The sequence below is a fragment of the Schistocerca americana genome, chromosome 11 (assembly GCF_021461395.2).
Source record: "Schistocerca americana isolate TAMUIC-IGC-003095 chromosome 11, iqSchAmer2.1, whole genome shotgun sequence".
Taxonomy (NCBI): Eukaryota; Metazoa; Arthropoda; class Insecta; order Orthoptera; family Acrididae; genus Schistocerca; species Schistocerca americana.
The window spans coordinates 185,255,064-185,272,863 of record NC_060129.1 but is presented as its reverse complement, the minus strand read 5'-3'; the positions used below and the strand labels follow the sequence as shown (position 1 = coordinate 185,272,863).

At 37.6% G+C, this 17,800-nt stretch overlaps 1 protein-coding gene across 1 annotated transcript; it reads right to left on the bottom strand.

The window, feature by feature from the left end:
- Window positions 1-1,602: 1,602 nt before the first annotated feature.
- On the bottom strand, window positions 1,603-11,733 carry LOC124554080 (DNA-directed RNA polymerase II subunit Rpb4). The gene is made up of 4 exons (XM_047128129.1): window positions 11,565-11,733; window positions 10,563-10,743; window positions 4,614-4,709; window positions 1,603-2,202 (listed from the first exon to the last, which is right to left on the bottom strand). Exons 1-4 carry the CDS (start codon window positions 11,626-11,628, stop codon window positions 2,124-2,126), a joined length of 420 nt encoding a protein of 139 aa, XP_046984085.1. The 5' UTR covers window positions 11,629-11,733; the 3' UTR covers window positions 1,603-2,123.
- Between the last annotated feature and the right edge of the window lie 6,067 nt (window positions 11,734-17,800).

Sequence of the window (17,800 nt, the reverse complement as noted above, 5' to 3'; positions counted from 1 at the left end):
TCCACAATAGCCTATCCTGTGCAAGCGTCTTCATCTCTTATGCAACCTGCTTACTGTTTTTTTTTAAGTCAAATTGTCCCACCAAGATACTCTAGATAAACATCCCAGCAATAGATCTGGAAATATGTAAGCTTAGAGCACAATAAACTGATAATTGCTTATTGTATCTACAAGATGTTGATATTATTGAACTGATGACATTAATTGAACTATTCATGTACTCAGCCATTTTCAAATCAGGGAATGGATTGGCTTATAGTTTGTTTGCAACTGATGGAGCAGCAGAGACGTTTTCAGATGCACTGTTAGTAAAGAAAGATTTTTGCTTTTATTATCTGCATTACAGATTGACAATCCAGATGATCAATAGGAAAGAAAGGAGACAAGCAGCTGCAATTCAAATTTTTTTCTGTATTTCATTGAAAATAGGTGCAACAGTGTGTGTCGATGAAATGCTCACTTAACTTCTGCAGTTTTATGTAAACAAAGCAATTAGTTTCGATGCAAGTACAGTTTACATGCACCAACACAGAAATAATCTATACAATCACTGTTATTTTATACTCAATGGAATGTTCTTCGTATGATCAAAGGTAAGGGTTTCTTGTTGTCACCGATAAGCGTGACAGTTGTTTATGAATAGCAGAAACACACTTCATACAAGCTCGACGAAGTATCAAATTGATGTTTTATTTTGCAGTTTTTTTATTTTGTTTTCTACCATTAAATGATAAATCTGTATTGCTTTTTTATTTCTGCTACAACATTTCTCTGTTTCACATTACAAACAAAAAATTTTTGAATAAAATGTTAATTAAGCACTCATAATTTCAGTTTTGTTACAAGTTCTGTTTATTCTTAAGTAAGAGATAAGAGGGTAACTACGTAGAACAAAAATGTTCTGTAGGTTAGCTGGCGCTTTATATAGATCCTCACTCAGCCTCTAGATAGCTCACAACTTCCGATTTTTAGGGGAATCTAGTGAGACACTGATCACATATATCAAGACAGTGATCATTATGAGGTGATGCCTGTAAGTGTGCAACACACCCAATGTAAAGGTAAGGTGGCTGCAACATTAACTGACCAAAGCCGCTAGGTAAACTACTGTAGTCTACACTTATTTATGGTAGTACGCTAGTTTTACGACTCAACACACTCCCATTCAAATTTATATCTGATGTCCACAAACTTCTCTTTTTCATAAACTGTTTTCTCACTAGTACAAGTGTCGCGAGAGGGGGGGGGGGGGGGGGAGTTGAAAATATTGGGGGCGGGGGTTGGACTCGCACTTTTACACCAAGGAAGGATTCATCTGAAAGCTAGAAAAACTCTCAATCTTTCTTATGTAGGTACTAACAACTCAACTCTTCCACTGTTCGGTGAGTTGTTACCACTATTTATTAGATCAGTTCCTCAAATATTGTCCTGAAAAATGAAATTGATCACATCTGGACACCTGACAACAGACGACTGACCAATATTTCCTTTCTTTTTGAAATTAGTTACAGGTGGATGCTGAGATCCATATTATAATAAACAAAACAGTTCTTCAATCATGCAAGTTATAACAGGTGTGGAAACTGGAAAGAAAAAGACTGCTGCAGCAGCACAATCCCTTGTTTCTGGAATGTCAGTTTTTACAAAATAAAAGTTCCTCTATGCACACAATATTCCAGTCAATATCACATTGCCATCACAAATGTGTTAAATACAGGTAAAAATTGAGAAACTGCGGAAGTTGCGTGTTTCTATTACTAACTATCCTGATGTGACTACTGTTCTATTCTTGAATTTAAGTTTCCAGTAGTCTGTTCATTTATTGATCAATTATTTCACTGTTTTGTAACAAAATAAGGGAAGTCAGTTGGAGTAATTATACAGACTAACTTCTGCTGACCCATTTTTTAAATGCAATGAATGACAGTAATAACTGAAATCACACTTGTGTGGCAAAATAACTTACAAGTCGATTAAACAAATGCCAGAAAAACCCTAACAAAGAATATAAACAACACAGAAAACTTTGCTTAAAAGAACAATCATCCCCTACAACGATACATATGTGCGACTCGTTGCCGGCAGCCACGCACCAAACACATGCAGTGCACAGTGCACAATCATCAGTACTGGAGGCTCCTCTTCGTCTGGATGTCTTCCAGGATCTGTCGCAGCTCCTCGTCTTCAAATCTCCCTTCCAGGCTGCAGAGAAAAAGAGAGAACGCAGAAGCTGTTATAAAATCTGCAAATTGTACAGTATTTATTAAGATGAGATCACTCTAAAGTTACACAAGATGGGCAAAATAATATGCTAGGCCAACAGATGTGTGTGGTGGTTGTGATGTTTTGATCTACCACTTTGCCATTCCTTACAGATATCCAAATTATTAAAAGATTTAGTAACAATGAAAACAATCAATTTTTACATTAACTCAACACAATGGATTAGCAGTAATCACTGTCTTGCACATTACCTTGTCTTCCACCTTTAAGCTATCAGGTTTTCAATTCTCATCCAGTGTAGTTTCCAACTATCAGTCTTTCCTTCTCATCCCTTCATGTAAGTCTCCCCTGACCCGCAGTTCTGTCTGACTTTTCTGAAATCCACCCCGTTTTTCCTAGAACTCTCCAGTTCTTTTCCTTCACCCCTCTTCCTTCCCCTTTAATCCTTCTGCCTGAAGGAGCCACAGGCTCCGAAAGCTTGCCTAATCATAAACTTTTTATGCATGTGCTCTGCTGCTGTTTAGTGATTATAATTTTTATCTATCCAAAATAATTTAGTAAGGAAGCTGCTACTACAGTCTAACATATACTACCACGACACTCGCTGCTGCTGTTGAAAACTTATCATCAGACAGCTGGACCAACACTAGTGCCTCTCAAGGAAAGAAAGCCACCAGTGATAAGATTCATGTTTGTTTTTAATTTTTTTTCCTTTTATGAAATTAACAAAATAGTTTTTCTATTTACTACTAATTACTAACAGATTACAAACTGATAAAGAGATGTGAATTATTGTGTAAGAAATATATAAATAGCTGACACACACTGGTTCAGTGATGTGAATAAGCATATAATTTTAGCTTACTCAGCTGAAAGCAAGAAAAACATGCATGTCACACACGAGATGCATACATTTCTGTCGTCTGTTCTGATGCTAGGCACTTTCCTTGAATGTAACAATTTTGTACAGATTCTAATGATTCACACAGTCTTACACTTCACTTGACTTTCTAATACATGAATATTTTTGTAAATATAATTACTTTAACTTCAGAAGCAGAAGTGTTGAAGGTCATCGCTCTTTGTGGTGGAGGAGGAGGCTAGTGTTTAACTCCCCGGCAACATGGAGGTCATTAGAGATGGAGCACAAGTTTGAATTAGGGAAGGATGGGAAAGGAAAGCAGCTGTGCCCTTTTGAGGGAACCACCCAGGCATTTGCTTTAAGTGATTTAGAGAAAATCTGATCATCATTATCCTAAACCCAAGTCCAATGTACTAACCACTGAGCCCCACTCACTCTGTTGCTTGTGCCTCAGATGTAGCAACAACTGTGTAAACTGGTTTCTTCTGTGCTGGAAAACAGTTATATTGCGTGACACTTTATAATCACGTCATGTCTGTGTGGTTTCCCCCTCAAGTTACAGCTGCAGTGGCATTAAAAACTGTAGGTACTGCATTCCGCAGAGGTTTCCTATGTTTCACACTGACTGATTTGACTGCAAGCGTAGTGGAGAAAACTTCACATTGATGAGTGGGTATATGCAAAAGTCAAGTCTTCTGCTGTTTATTGACCTTATTTCTGTCCTTAAAAGTAAATGGTATTCTTCATTAATTATCTGTAGGTTACAAAAGAGTCATAAATAAACTGTCCTGTAATGTACCGATTCCTGTCTCTCAACACCTGCACGAAATTGAACTGAGAGAAATTTGGTATTGTTTTTTAGTTATTGGCGACTTTTACAGCACTACATACACTGCCTGTTGTAAAAACTATGTTACAAATCAATATAAATTGTACTATTTACACTAATCTAGTATCTTAATCAGCACTGTAGCCTTCAGTCTGCTTCGGGTATTGCAGGCACACTTTACAACAAAGAGGGGCAGAAGTGTAGTGACTGTATGTGTTAGACTGTGCTGCTACTCTGCTTTTTTATATGGTTCAGTTAATCTTCTGTTGCTAGATTAGTACGAAGGCTATCCAGAAAGTGCATTACATTGTCACAAACTAAAGAATAGGAAAAAATGTCTTATTCGTTTGAAAGGAACAGTTAAATACTATTTGTCAATATCAAAACAATGGAAATTCCAGGTTGGAATATCAACAACATTAGGAAAACTACAGATAGCTGCTCACTGTAAAGATGACCCTCTGAGTAGCAGACAGCCACAAAGAAAACACTGTTACTCATTATAGGTTTCAGCCAAAGTCTTCAACAAGGTAAACACACACGTTCAAACAAGCAAGTACACCTCACTAACACATGACTGCCATCACTGGCTTGAGCAGCCACTGATCTCACAATGAAAATAATGTGTCATACATTCTAGCCAATTACACCTTACTTGTGAAATTTACATTTATTATACTGGATAACAGGAACCATTACCTCGGAATCAGCGACTTTGCTTCTTCGGGGTTCTCCGGACACAGGTTCGCCAACGAAGCCAGTTCAAATTTGTGCAGCTTCTTTTGTGCCAGCAGACTGAAACATGCAAGCAGTCAGCAAGTAATAGTCAAAGAAGTCCACACTGATTGTACTTTTATGTGCTGAAACTAGTGCATTTCCCAGTCCTGTGTAAATGCATCACTCTCCACTGTTTATATTCACACTGGCGTAACACAAACTGACACAAATCATATGAATAGTATGAGTAAACTTCAAAAAGTAACTTCCACATTATTATGGCAAGACAAGTAACTTTTATTGAATGCTACACTACACTTCCAAGAACATGAAACTAGTTTCCAACAATCACCATGTCTCTCGAAACAAGGGTTGGAACATTCTACCAACTGTTCAATTCCTCAACAACAGAACAGGGACAATAAAATTCCCCACTTTTCCCCAGTTAAAAATACACCTTTTTTGACTGAATGTACATTTTTCCCATGTTAGGTGACAATACATTTGCCCCCGGAGCTGCAAAACTTATCAAACCTTTGAATGATAAAGGTTTTCTACATTAGTGTAGAATTTCCCGGCACTTTAGGAAAGGAAATCCAGTAAAAAAAAATGCACTTTGAAAAAGACCTTTGATGCACAGCAAAATGTCCATTGCATGTTTTCATATTACAAAAGTATAAATACGAATTCCACCAAATACAGTAGCTTCCAATGCATTGCAATTTACATTGCACTGCATTTTTGTCAGCCAGTTATAGCTCACATCAGGTGATCTTGGCAGCCAATGAGAGCAGATATTCAGAGTATAGGATATGAGACGTAGTCAGCCAATGGCAATATCAATGTTAGGTAGCACAAACACACAAATGGGAAAATTTAATGATTTAAATTAATATACATGTAGTATAGCTACAAGAAAAGCTGTGTGTTCAGATATAATATTGGTCTTTTTTTTTTTTTTTTCCTTTTAGTGCGTGTCACTCTTCAAGATATATAAAACACAAATGTGCCTGTAAAATCTGAAATAATGGCATAAATAGGTAGTCTTCTGGACCCAAAATTTTTTTAATTAGTTGGTCCTCAAAGTCTTAAGTTTTGAATGAGAGTCAAATGCTCTGTGATCTAAGAAATTCATCACACATTCCCACGTGCAACAAAATACATCTTGTAAATAGTCTCCATGGGTTTTCCACCGGATCACGTTGTGCAAATTCCACAATATTTCCTCAGAGCAACTGTCCAACATCTTCAGGTGATTCAACTTTGCTGGTGGCTAGGTACAACTGACAGTATCCGCACGTTGATGCCCCGTTACTTGAACACGCGCGCAAAGAATTCGCAGCCGCGGAAATTGTGCATGTGCAAGGATTTGCAGATAGATGGTGCCACATTCAAACTCCCTCTGCTGAAAATCACAGAGCTGCTCTCCTGTGCGTGCGCTGTAACTGCGTTTGCCAACAGTGTGGCCAGTCGTTACTCACCAATGTTACAACGGGCCTGTTATTGAAGAATCTTGACTTTCATGTCGTGATTTAATAGCAGTCAATGCAGGGTTCCAGGCTGTGCTCAGCTGAAATCCCGTATCCTTGTTGATGAGATTATCAGCTGTACGGGTATGTATTGCTTCCTTAATGACGCAATCCCAAAATGATGATGCCGGGGATAAAACTTCAGTCTTTTCATCCATCATACAATGTCCTGTACCGAGACAGTGTTCCGCAACTGCCGACTTTTCCGGCTGATAAATGTGTGTATGACGTTGATGTTCATCGCAGTGTTTTTGTACTGTGCGGAATGTCTGGCCTATATATGCTGCCCCACACTGACAAGGAATCGTGTTCACACCACATTGCCTCAGGCCAAGGTCATCCTTAACCAAACCCAACAGGTTTCTCTGTTTTGCAAATGGTTGAAGAAAAAAAAAAAAAACACACACTTAATTCCATATCTTCTGAGGACTCTTCTGATTCTTGATGACACCAAAGTACGGCAAAAAAGCCAAAGTGGTAGGTGTCTTCGTATCTTCATTCTGCTCCATAGACTGAACTTGCCTGGGCCTGAATGCATTACATATCTGTCTCTCAGAATAACCGTTTTTTCGGAACACTGTCTTGAAATGTTGTATTTCACTCGACGAGCTTTCAGCATTAGATACCACATGTGCTCTATGAACTAACGTGCATAAGGCACTACCCCATTGTGCAGGATGATGGCAGCTTGTGGCCTGCAGATATAGATCTGTATGCGTTGGCTTGCAGTAGACGCTGGGTCCCAAGATTCCATCTGCTTTCCTTTGTACTAAGACATCAAGAAAAGGTAAAGTACCATCTTTTTCCACTTCCAGTGTGAAGTTTCTATTCAGATGGAGCAAATTCAGGTGCTGAAGAAACGTAGGTAATCAAGTCCATGTGACCACACACCACACCACACCACACACATACTGCAGAAAACAAGAGGGTTTGAGAGTGGCTGACTGTAGTGCTTTTTCTTCAAAAACCTCCATAAAATAATTGGCCACCACAGGAGACAGAGGGCTTCCCATGGCGACAATGTCTACTTGTTCAAAATACTGGTCATGAAATAAGAAGTGTATTGAAGTAAGCACGTGTTTAAATAATGCTACTATGTCCTCAAACTTGTTTCTAATGAGCTCCATAGAGTCCTGCAAGGGCACCTTTGTAAATAAAGACACAACATTGCAACTTACTAAGAGATCTGATGATTGCAATCTACAAGTTTTCAGTCAACCGATGAAATCTTTAGAGTGAAGCTGCAGCTTCACTGTACTGTGCAGTTCATTCCCCACTCGCGTCCTTTGCTGTTGGGCAGGCAGAACTGAGAAGCGTTGTGAAAGAAAGTTTACTCAACAGCATTCTCAGTCTTTGAGTAGCTTTCAGGAAATGCTTCCCAGACAACATTCTGCATGTGATATGAAATGTAGCACAGTGGAATAATTTTTCTTATTATATTGCAACCCAAAACATTTTTTTCCTGCTCTTCCTTCCACAAATAAGACATATACTAAGTCTGTAGTAAATCTCCAGTTTCTTGACTGGGGTGTATCTTTAAAACTTTATTATTCAGAGTAATTTCCTGGTAGCTGATAACAGAAATTGTTCACATGGAAACATTTCACTTAAAGTCACATTCAGTAATTATAATTCATGAAAACAAACATGCACTTGCAAATCCCTATATCTACACGATTACTCTGCAATATGTACTTAAGTATTTGATAGAGGACAGAAGGTTCAGTCTTTTTTTAACCATTTCAGTCTCAAATACTGAACACACATGTCTTTTTGTGTGAGCTCTGATGAATACCAGCTTTGTTTTAGCAACTGCCACTCCAACTCGCTTATCATATCTGTGACACACAGGTGTGTGTGTGTGTGTGTGTGTGTGTGTGTGTGTGTGTGTGTGTGTGTGTGTGTGTGTGTGTGTGGGAGGGGGGAGGGTGGGGGGGGGGGGGGGGGTGAAGAAGTCAGGAGAGCACAGAGGCCACGGAATGTCAACGTGCTGAGAAATTGCACATCCAGAGAAAAACTATCACACCGAGTCCAGTGAAACCGTTGCTGAATGAGCAATGACACCATCTTCTTAAAACCACATGTTCTGTATTTTAAATATGACAAAGTCTTGCATGGGGCTTACAACCCTGTTGAAATACAAGAAAATTATAACCAATGTTGGTAGGTTGCTAACAGTCAACAGAGGCTGGCTGAACTACTTTATTACATTAGGTATTTCAGGTGTAACACATTATCAGATCTGTCAAAAAATTATTTTAAAACAATCATAAGCACATAGTAATCCAGATCAAGAAGTGATGCGGGTATGTATGTCACACATCGCAATTTAGGTAGTACAAATAAAGTTCTTAGGACACTTGCTAGCCATCAACAACTGGACTAACAAAAGGAAAAAAATGACAACCGAGGATCACAGGATTCGTCAGAAAACTTACAAACAACAGTCCTAATCTGTACTATGCGGTGTCACAAACCTATCTGTGACATTTCCTATTTCTAACAGCCAACCAAATGTATGTACTAAACATAAGTTTTATCACATACTGAAATATATGTATCTACAGAAATAGAGTTTTTTTATTTTACTTTCATACAACGGCTAATCACTGGGAGAATTTCTTCTCAAAACTACTATTCTAATTAATAAATTGTGCTTTTCACGGACAAAGTCACACATTACAACTTGACACAAATGCTTGAACTCATTTCTACAAAAGACATTATCTGCTTGTTTTGCTCTCATCGGCTTCTTGCAACCAGCTGTTCGAACACACTGTTGTATTGCTTTGAAATGGTTTGAATCATATCTCTTTGAGAGGAAACAAAGGGTAGTAATCACATCAAATGGAACAGCTTGGACCCATTTTATTCCTGTTCTATGTAAATGACATGCCTCTCAATATAAATACTCATTTAACTTTGTTTGCAGATGATACTTCTACCCTAATCGAAAATGAAAACTCTGACAATATACCACAGTGTGTCACGAATACGTTAAGTAACCTGGAAACATGGTTCAGTCTAAATGGCTTAAGGCTAAACATCTCTAAAACCCACATGATGAGTTTTAAAATCAAACCGTCAAAAACTGAAGAAATATGTATCATTCACAACAATCAAAAAATGGAAGAACTTGACTCGGTCAGGTTCCTGGGAATAAACTTAGGCAGAACTTTGAGTTTGAATTCCATATAGAATATCTAGCAAATAAATTAAACAGCCTTGCATTTGCAATGGAAATTTTAGCGAGTGCTACTGATATGGCCACCAGGAAAATAGCATATTATAGCTACTTTGAATCAGTTATTCTATATGGCATAATTTTTGGGGAAAACTCAGGAAAGTTACACGAATTTTAAAGTTTCAAAAAAAGAATCATTCGCAACATGTGTTCTGCGCAGCCGAGGGCATCATGTCGGCCATTATTTAAAGACCTAAAAATATTAACTGTCTCCTCTTTATACATCTCTGAGGTGGAGCTGATCTAATTTTAAAAAAATAATAATAATAATTTTAAACTCTCATATGACAAGACATAAAGAAAACTTCATGCTCACCTGAAACTTCCTGGCAGATTAAAACTGTGTGCCGGACCGAGACTCAAACTCAGGACCTTTGTCTTTCACGGGCAAGTGCTCTATCAACTGAGCTACCCAAGCACGACTCATGTGCCATCCTCACAGCTTTACTTCTGCCAGTACCTCGTCTCCTACCTTCCCAACTTTGCAGAAGCTCTCCTGCAAAGTGAAAGACAAAGGTCCTGAGTTTGAGTCTTGGTCCGGCACACAGTTTTAATCTGCAAGGAAGTTTCATACCAGCGCACACTCCACTGCAGAGTGAAAATCTCATTCTGGCTTCATGTCCACCTCTCATCCCTTAAAACTGTGTGCTCAGACTCCTCAGTATACAGCCATGAAAATTCACAACACAATGAAAGGGTGTGACATAATGAATATGAAGATAAATATTTTAAAAAGCAATTTACACAATTTTCTAATTAAATGATGCTATTACCCTGTGGAAGATTTCATGAAGGATTAAGCAATACTTTAAGCTGCATCCCTAAAATGGAATAAAAATTTATGATAGTTCTAATAGATGTAAATACCGTTAAATCTGACAAATTTTAAGCAAGTAAATTCTCCACAAAGTATTATTGTGTGACAAAATTTTAAATAAGCAAACCGTAAGCTTGACGGGTCTCCTGTACATCAGACATCTGTTCTGAAATTGTGTATGTTATGAGATGAATAAAGCACATTTCACATATTCCAACCACACCATTTCGCAAACAGTGCCAAAGTTGTACCACTAACAACTAAGTAATGGCACTGACCCTGTTTTATAAACTTTGTGGACACAGGAACCACAGAAAAAAGCTGTCAGAATATAAACTCACCTACGTACAGCGGCAATTGTGTCCTTGTTCTTGAACTTTCGAAAGCGATTGGTGTAGCCCAGCGTCTTGACAAACACCTCTGAGAATTCCTGCTCCTCCTCAGCACTTTCGTTCTGTGCCTTCCGGTGCTCCAGCAGCATGTGCACCTCGCTGATCAGCAGCGTTTCTGCATTCTCGAACTCTGCAAATCACGAATGTTTGTCAGTATGCTCATTTTTTGTTTTCATTTTCTTCCTTTGTCATGTATGATATGTATTAAAGTGCAATAACTCAACTATGGACATACAATAATTTGGGACACATACGGAAACTAAGTCTGAAACAAGAGCACTAATTTACTTGTGAATAGTTTAAACTGGAATTTGCTTACGTGATTTAATAACAATAAAACTATTGGCTAGGTAACTTAATGTGCCTACTCCCAAACACAAACTGGTTAAAGTTACGTATTGGGCCCCTTCTGAAATTACGGTTGGGGGGACGAACTAATCTGTAGCGCAGCCAGAGGACTAGGTTGGGTAGGAAGATGATAATTTTACCTTGAATTGGCGAACCAAACGAATATGAAAGCAGAAAATCTGGTTATGGTAACAACTGACTGATAGCGATGCCTAATGTTTACGTCCGTGCCATACAGAGGGTCCAACAAGTAACTTTAGCCCAATTATCCAGTAAGTGATAAATTTTAAGAAGGGTGGGGCGGGGCGCTGATTTTTTTTATGAACCATTATAAATGCCTTACAGCCCGATATGTAAGACCTCGGGCTCTCCAACATACCAGTCACAGCAACCCAGTGTAAACAATTACAACTTATGGCAGTATAGTTCACAAATATAACTTTTCATGGGGCTGAAAACCAACAAGAGAATTATTTTTGCTGTAGATACATGGTACTAGTACCAAATTTCGATCTAATATTCACAAACAAAGTTCTTCTAACCAAAAATTAATTTGATTTTTCATCGCATGGTAAACAGTAAACTACTACGTTGCTGAAATACCTTTTGGGAACACTAACGCTGCCGCATCTTCTTCTACCATATCTCTTAGAGCAGGATTAGCCATTTTTGCTTACTACGGTTTTTACTGTTTATTAATTAAACAAACACTCCGTAGGATCGTAAATTACACTTTCCGCGACTAACCACGAGACGAGTGCAACTGTTTAGTGCCTAGGATGTTACAATCTAAAGAGATGTGTGACGATTAGTCAAAGTTAATAATAGAAACCATCACGGCTTCCTTCAGATAAGTATACAAGGACGTAAACTACCCGTACCATAACAGTAAAAGCTACAATTGCAGAAAAGAAACACGTTTCAATTAATATGTTTTCGGTTTATATTTGCGACGGCTATGAGTTTGTGTGCGTTTGCTGCGATAATACGTTCAATAACTTTGGCTGCGGTGGTATTCATTTGTTGTAACAGAGGTATGAAAAGCGTGCATTTTAAATATGAAATTGAGAAGCGTTCGAAATGTCAGAATTGCGCTCCTGATGTTGTTCTAAGATTAGTATATATTGTGGCAGGCTTCAGCAGTTTTAAAGAAATAAGAGTGTTCATACCACCACATATAGTGAAAACATAGAGAGATATTTTACCAAGCTTGAAAGCAACACAACACTATTTATTGAAGTTGGTCAAATCAAGAACGAGATGTGATAGGCCTATGTTACTAAAGTCGTGGATAACAAGGGAAAAAAAGCATATCACATTGTCAGTGCCTAAACATTAGTGCGCGAGAGCATAGTTGACGCAGAAGGATGACGGACTAAAGAAGACACAAGGAAATACTATGTCTACCAAAAGAAATATAGTTTTTAAAGTGATAGGAAGCCGCAAATAAGTAATAAATCTAATAATATACAGTACAGTATGTGGTAGTGGTACCAGTAGTAATTTATCTCATCTCTAGATAGGATAGTGGACATATACAAAGGGTACTGGACATACACAAAAAACAAAACAGGTGTCAAAGTGTTACATCAAAACATTCAGTACCTAAGCAAAAAGTGCCCACAGTTACAGCAAGCACTAAGTGAGGAAAATGCCGACGTAGTTATTCTTACAGAATATGTGTTGTCTAGTACTTTAATTACAATGACTAAACTCGACAACCATACTCTTTTTGTCAAGCAGAACATAAAAGTTGGGGAGTTGCCATATATTGTAAAGACCATCTACATGTCACAAAACTGGATTTTATCACAGAACTTAGTGTAGAAATGACATTTGAAATTTCAGCAATAAAGCTGTTTGTGAACAAAGTGCCCCTGATTGTTATAGGTCTCTACAGATCTCCTAGTACTGGACAAATTCCATACAAAACAAGGGAAAAAATGTATGTAATAGGTATAAGAACATAGGTATTGTTATAGATGGTGATTTTAATATAGATCCCTTAAAGTATACTAAAGATTATGAAAAATTAAATGATATTCTGTGTATCTATAATTTGTCAGACGGGGTTGATGGGCCAACCAGACTAACTAAAGACTCCTCTAGCTGTATATATCTCATTTACACCAACGTAGATAACTGCGGAGTTGACATAATAAACCTTCACCTAACTGATCACCTTTGCCAGACAATGGAAATACTGAATACATACGATTCAAAAAGTACATACAAGATGATTCAAATAAGATGTACAAATGAAAAATGTTTAGAGACGTTGGGCTCCGCACTGCAGTCTGAGACATGGACTTACATATATTGTGCAGAAAATCTTGCAGACAAATGGAATAACTTTTATAACACTTTCTTTGCCCATTTCAATGTAACATGCCCAGTCACTTTCAAAAAGAAATATACTCAAAACCGTATAAGACTTCCTTCAGAAGTAAAACAGCTGCAGAAGAAAAAGTTTATTACTTGGAAAATATATAAAGAGTTCCAGGAGCCATCAACTAGAGACAACTACCAAATGTCAAAAAGCCTTTAAACGAGCACTGAATGTATACACAAAGGAAAATATACAGCAAAAAATTGTTATCTCAAATAACATAAGCAAATCAGTATGGAACTGTGTAAATGAGAGAATCAGCAGAAAACCAAAGCCTAGTGTCAACAGTATCCAACTAATGACTGATAATGTAAATATTTCAGATCCATATATGGTCAGCAGTGTTTTTAATACCCACTTTTTAAATTCAGGTAACGTGTGTGACCTCTGACACTGATGACTACAGAACTGCTTACAAAAATGTTTATGTATGAAACAGATACAACTGAAGTAGAGGGAATAATAAATAAAATGCAGAACAAATTCTCTACGGGATGGGATAAAATATCCTCCATTATATTAGAACGATGCAAACATTAACTCATACCTGTTCTGGCGCACCTCTTCAATGAAAGTTTGAATAAAGACGTGTTTCCTTCTGAATTAAAATATACAATAGTCACAATTGCACAAAAAAGATTGTATCGACAAAGTCGAAAACTACCAACCCATTAGCTTAATTCCATTCCTAAGCAAAATATTAGAAAAGATTATTTCACTATGGTTCGAAAACTTTCTTGTCAAAGAAAAATTTATTTTTTGCATGCAGACACCAACTGGTGTCTTTTGCAAACGTTGTGCTATGAGAAACCCAACATGGTTTTAGGAAAGACTATTCAACATTATTTGCCATATGTTATGTATTACATATGATACTTATGAAATTAGATGAAAAAGAAAGGGTGGCATGTTTGTTCCTAGATTTATCGTGTGCATTCGACACAGTATCTCATGAGGTGCTACTTGAGAAACTGGAAACTTGTGGTATTAGAGGAATAGCCAAATGTCTCATACAGTCACACCTACAATACAGATATCAGGTCGCACAAGTCACACAGAAAGTGGGCAATGCTATTAAGAAGTACAGCTCCAGTTGAGCTATAGTAATGTATGGTGTGCCCCAAGGGTCAGTTCTGGGTCCTTTATTGTTCATACTCTATGTTAATGATCTGCCCCCAGAACACAACAGTATGATACTTAACTATGTGGATGACACAACCGTTGTTAGCTGGGGAACCAACGAGAATGATTTGGCGCAAAATTGTTCTGATGTCTTATTTGGATTGAAGAACTACTTCCAAAACAATCACTTAAGCGTAAAAATCAATAAAACAAATCAAATGGAATTTCAAATACACCACAAACAAGATGAAATACAATGGAGTGTTGTGTCTGATGATGGTTCAGAAGTAAAATTGAAAGATAAAACTTTCTTCCTTCACGTAATGTTAGATCAGCATCTCTCTTGGGAGCATCATATCGGTTTCTTATGCCAAAAACTTAGCAAATCAATTTATGCACTGTGGACAACATCACAATTTCTTAAATATGAGCAAATGAGTATAATCTACTATGCTTTAGTGTATCCATACCTCACATACGGAATTGAAGTGTGGTGATGTGCTGCTGCCAAGCACGTAAATAGAGTATTCATCCTTCAAAAAAAAGGCGGTTAGTATCATGTGTAAGCTTAGATATAATGAGTCTTGTAAAGCTATTTTAAAAATTAAGAAACTACTAACACTCCCATCACTATATATTTATAAAACTGTTCAAATGATGCTAAAATACAAGCAGTACAACCATCTAAATAGAGAGGTGCACATGTACAATACTAGGAGGGACGATGATTATCACCTGGAAAGAAATAGGACAAAAAGTGCAGACAAGAGCCCCTGTTACATAGGGATCAGATTTTGTAACAAACTTCCAAAAAAATTAAAAAGCTTAAGTGGAAGCCACATTGAAATTGCCTTGAAGGAGTTCCTCAGCAATAAGTGTTTTTATAGTATTAAGGAATTCCTCTTAGAGGAGTAGAATACTTTCATTCGTATAAATAGTATTTACAAGTAAAAAAAATAGCAACATAATTTTTTATCTGTTAGACCTATTGTATATAATTGTTTTCCACAATGTTATAAAGGGAAATGATCAATATGTAAACTATCCAAAACAATTCCTTGTATTTGTCCATGGAAAATAAATAAGTAAATCTTGGAAATTTAAGAACAACAAAATAAAGTAAGTCACATATACAGACATTTACGCACTTACTCAAATTGTAACTTCTGCTGTAACTGTAAATTGTAAATAGTTATATATGCAGGGTGTTACAAAAAGGTATGGCCAAACTTTCAGGAAATATTCCTCACACACAATGAAAGAAAATATGTTATGTGGACATGTGTCCGAAAACGCTTACTTTCCATGTTAGAGCTCATTTTATTACTTCTCTTCACATCACATTAATCATGTAATGGAAACACACAGCAACAGAATGTACCAGTGTGACTTCAAACGCTTTGTTACAGGAAATGTTCAAAATGTCCTCCGTTAGCGAGGATACATACATCCACCCCCCGTCGCATGGAATCTCTGATGCGCTGATGCAGCCCTGGAGAATGGTGTATTGTATCACAGCCGTCCACAATACGAGCACGAAGAGTCTCTACATTTGGTACCAGGGTTGCGTAGACAAGAGCTTTCAAATGCCCCCATAAATGAAAGTCAAGAGGGCTGAGGTCAGGAGAGTGTGGAGGCCATGGAATTGGTCTGCCTCTACCAATCCATCCCTCACTGAATCTGTTGTTGAGAAGCGTACGAACACTTCGACTGAAATGTGTAGGAGCTCCATCGTGTATGAACCACATGTTGTGTTGTACTTGTAAAGGCACATGTTCCACATGTTCTAGCAGCACAGGTAGAGTATCCCATATGAAATCATGATAACGTGCTCCATTCAGCGTAGGTGGAAGAACATGGGGCCCAATCAAGACATCACCAACAATGCCTGCCCAAACGTTCACAGAAAATCTGTGTTGATGACGGGATTGCACAATTACGTGCGGATTCTTGTCAGACCACACATGTTGATTGTGAAAATTTACAATTTGAACACGTTGGAATGAAGCCTTATCCGTAAAGAGAACATTTGCACTGAAATGAGGATTGACACATTGTTGCATGAACCATTCGCAGAAGTGTACCCGTGGAGGCTGCTGATAGTGCCTGCACACACTGTACATGGTAGAATTTTTATCTGTCCAGTTACATTATAGCTCATACACATAGATGGATATGACAATGTGTCGGGATATGAAATGAAATGATCATATAAGCTCACTTGTAGGTAAAACAGGTAGCAGTCATTGTTTCATTGGCAGAGTGCAGGGAATATGTTCTCAGTCTACAAATGAGAATGCTTACAAGACACATGTTCATACCATCTCAGAGCATTGCAGAAGTGTGTGGGCCCATACCACATAGTTCAGAGAACATTGAATGTATATTTCTAAATTCAGCTTCTGGCTGAAATCATAAATTTATACCCTATATGGAGTTTCAGAAGCATTTGGAACAGTCACCACAGCTGCTTGGATAACAAAGAGACCTTGAAAGTGTGATCCTTGGGAAATGAATAATTAATTTTTACAATCTGTTACTATTATACAAGCATGCAGATTTTGACCCAGCAATTGCAGCTATTATTTTTTGTTTTTGATTTGAGTACTTAACTGACATTAGTTTGAGTAACATTTTTGGCCACTAGTTTTATAGTATGGAAATGTTTTCGTGGCCTTATATAGCAATTGCAATTTAGATCATTAACTGGGTGAGAGTTGTTAAGGCTATACAGTCTGAAATTTGCTTATCACAGAGCTCATGGAATAGAAAGCAGCAGCAGGGTGAAGGTCCATGCCATGTCTTGTATGCTAAGTACACTTCAACAATGCTGACTAGCACAAGTAAAAGAAATTACTAGCCATATCTTAGATCCAGATCTGCAGGAATCAGGAGATTAAAAGCCTGAATTTCTTACAAGGTTAAATATGAGTTAAGAGGACTCTGGGTGAAGCCAACACTGTTATTTTTCTAGCAACAGGCGAGTGGAGATGCAAAATGTCTTTTGGACAAAGATGATATTTTGCTTATCCTTATGACTCCAGTTCAGTGTGATAAACTTAGGAAAATAAGAGTCAAGTAGCTACATTTCTGTAGTTTCTACCCACAAAAAACTAATTTTGGTTTTGAGGTATCAGGTGTATTATAGTCTGATTCACAAACGAGGGCAGTACGCACTGTTTGAGACAGGGACATGGATTGCAAAGACGGCAGTTCCTGACAACAGTATTGTTTGGTCCATAAACAGTGAGAGCATTATCGATAGAATCAATCTGGAAAAGAGAAAATCATCCTTGGGGTTTTTACAAGCCACATCCTATATTTTCTC

Coding starts and splice junctions, on each gene's coding strand:
- LOC124554080 (XM_047128129.1), bottom strand. CDS start 11,628: ATGGCTAATCCTGCTCTAAGAGATATGGTAGAAGAAGATGCGGCAGCG. Junction 10,744..11,564: donor AGCGTTAGTGTTCCCAAAAG/GTATTTCAGCAA, acceptor CGTGATTTGCAG/AGTTCGAGAATGCAGAAACG. Junction 2,203..4,613: donor GCAAAGTCGCTGATTCCGAG/GTAATGGTTCCT, acceptor TTTTCTCTGCAG/CCTGGAAGGGAGATTTGAAG.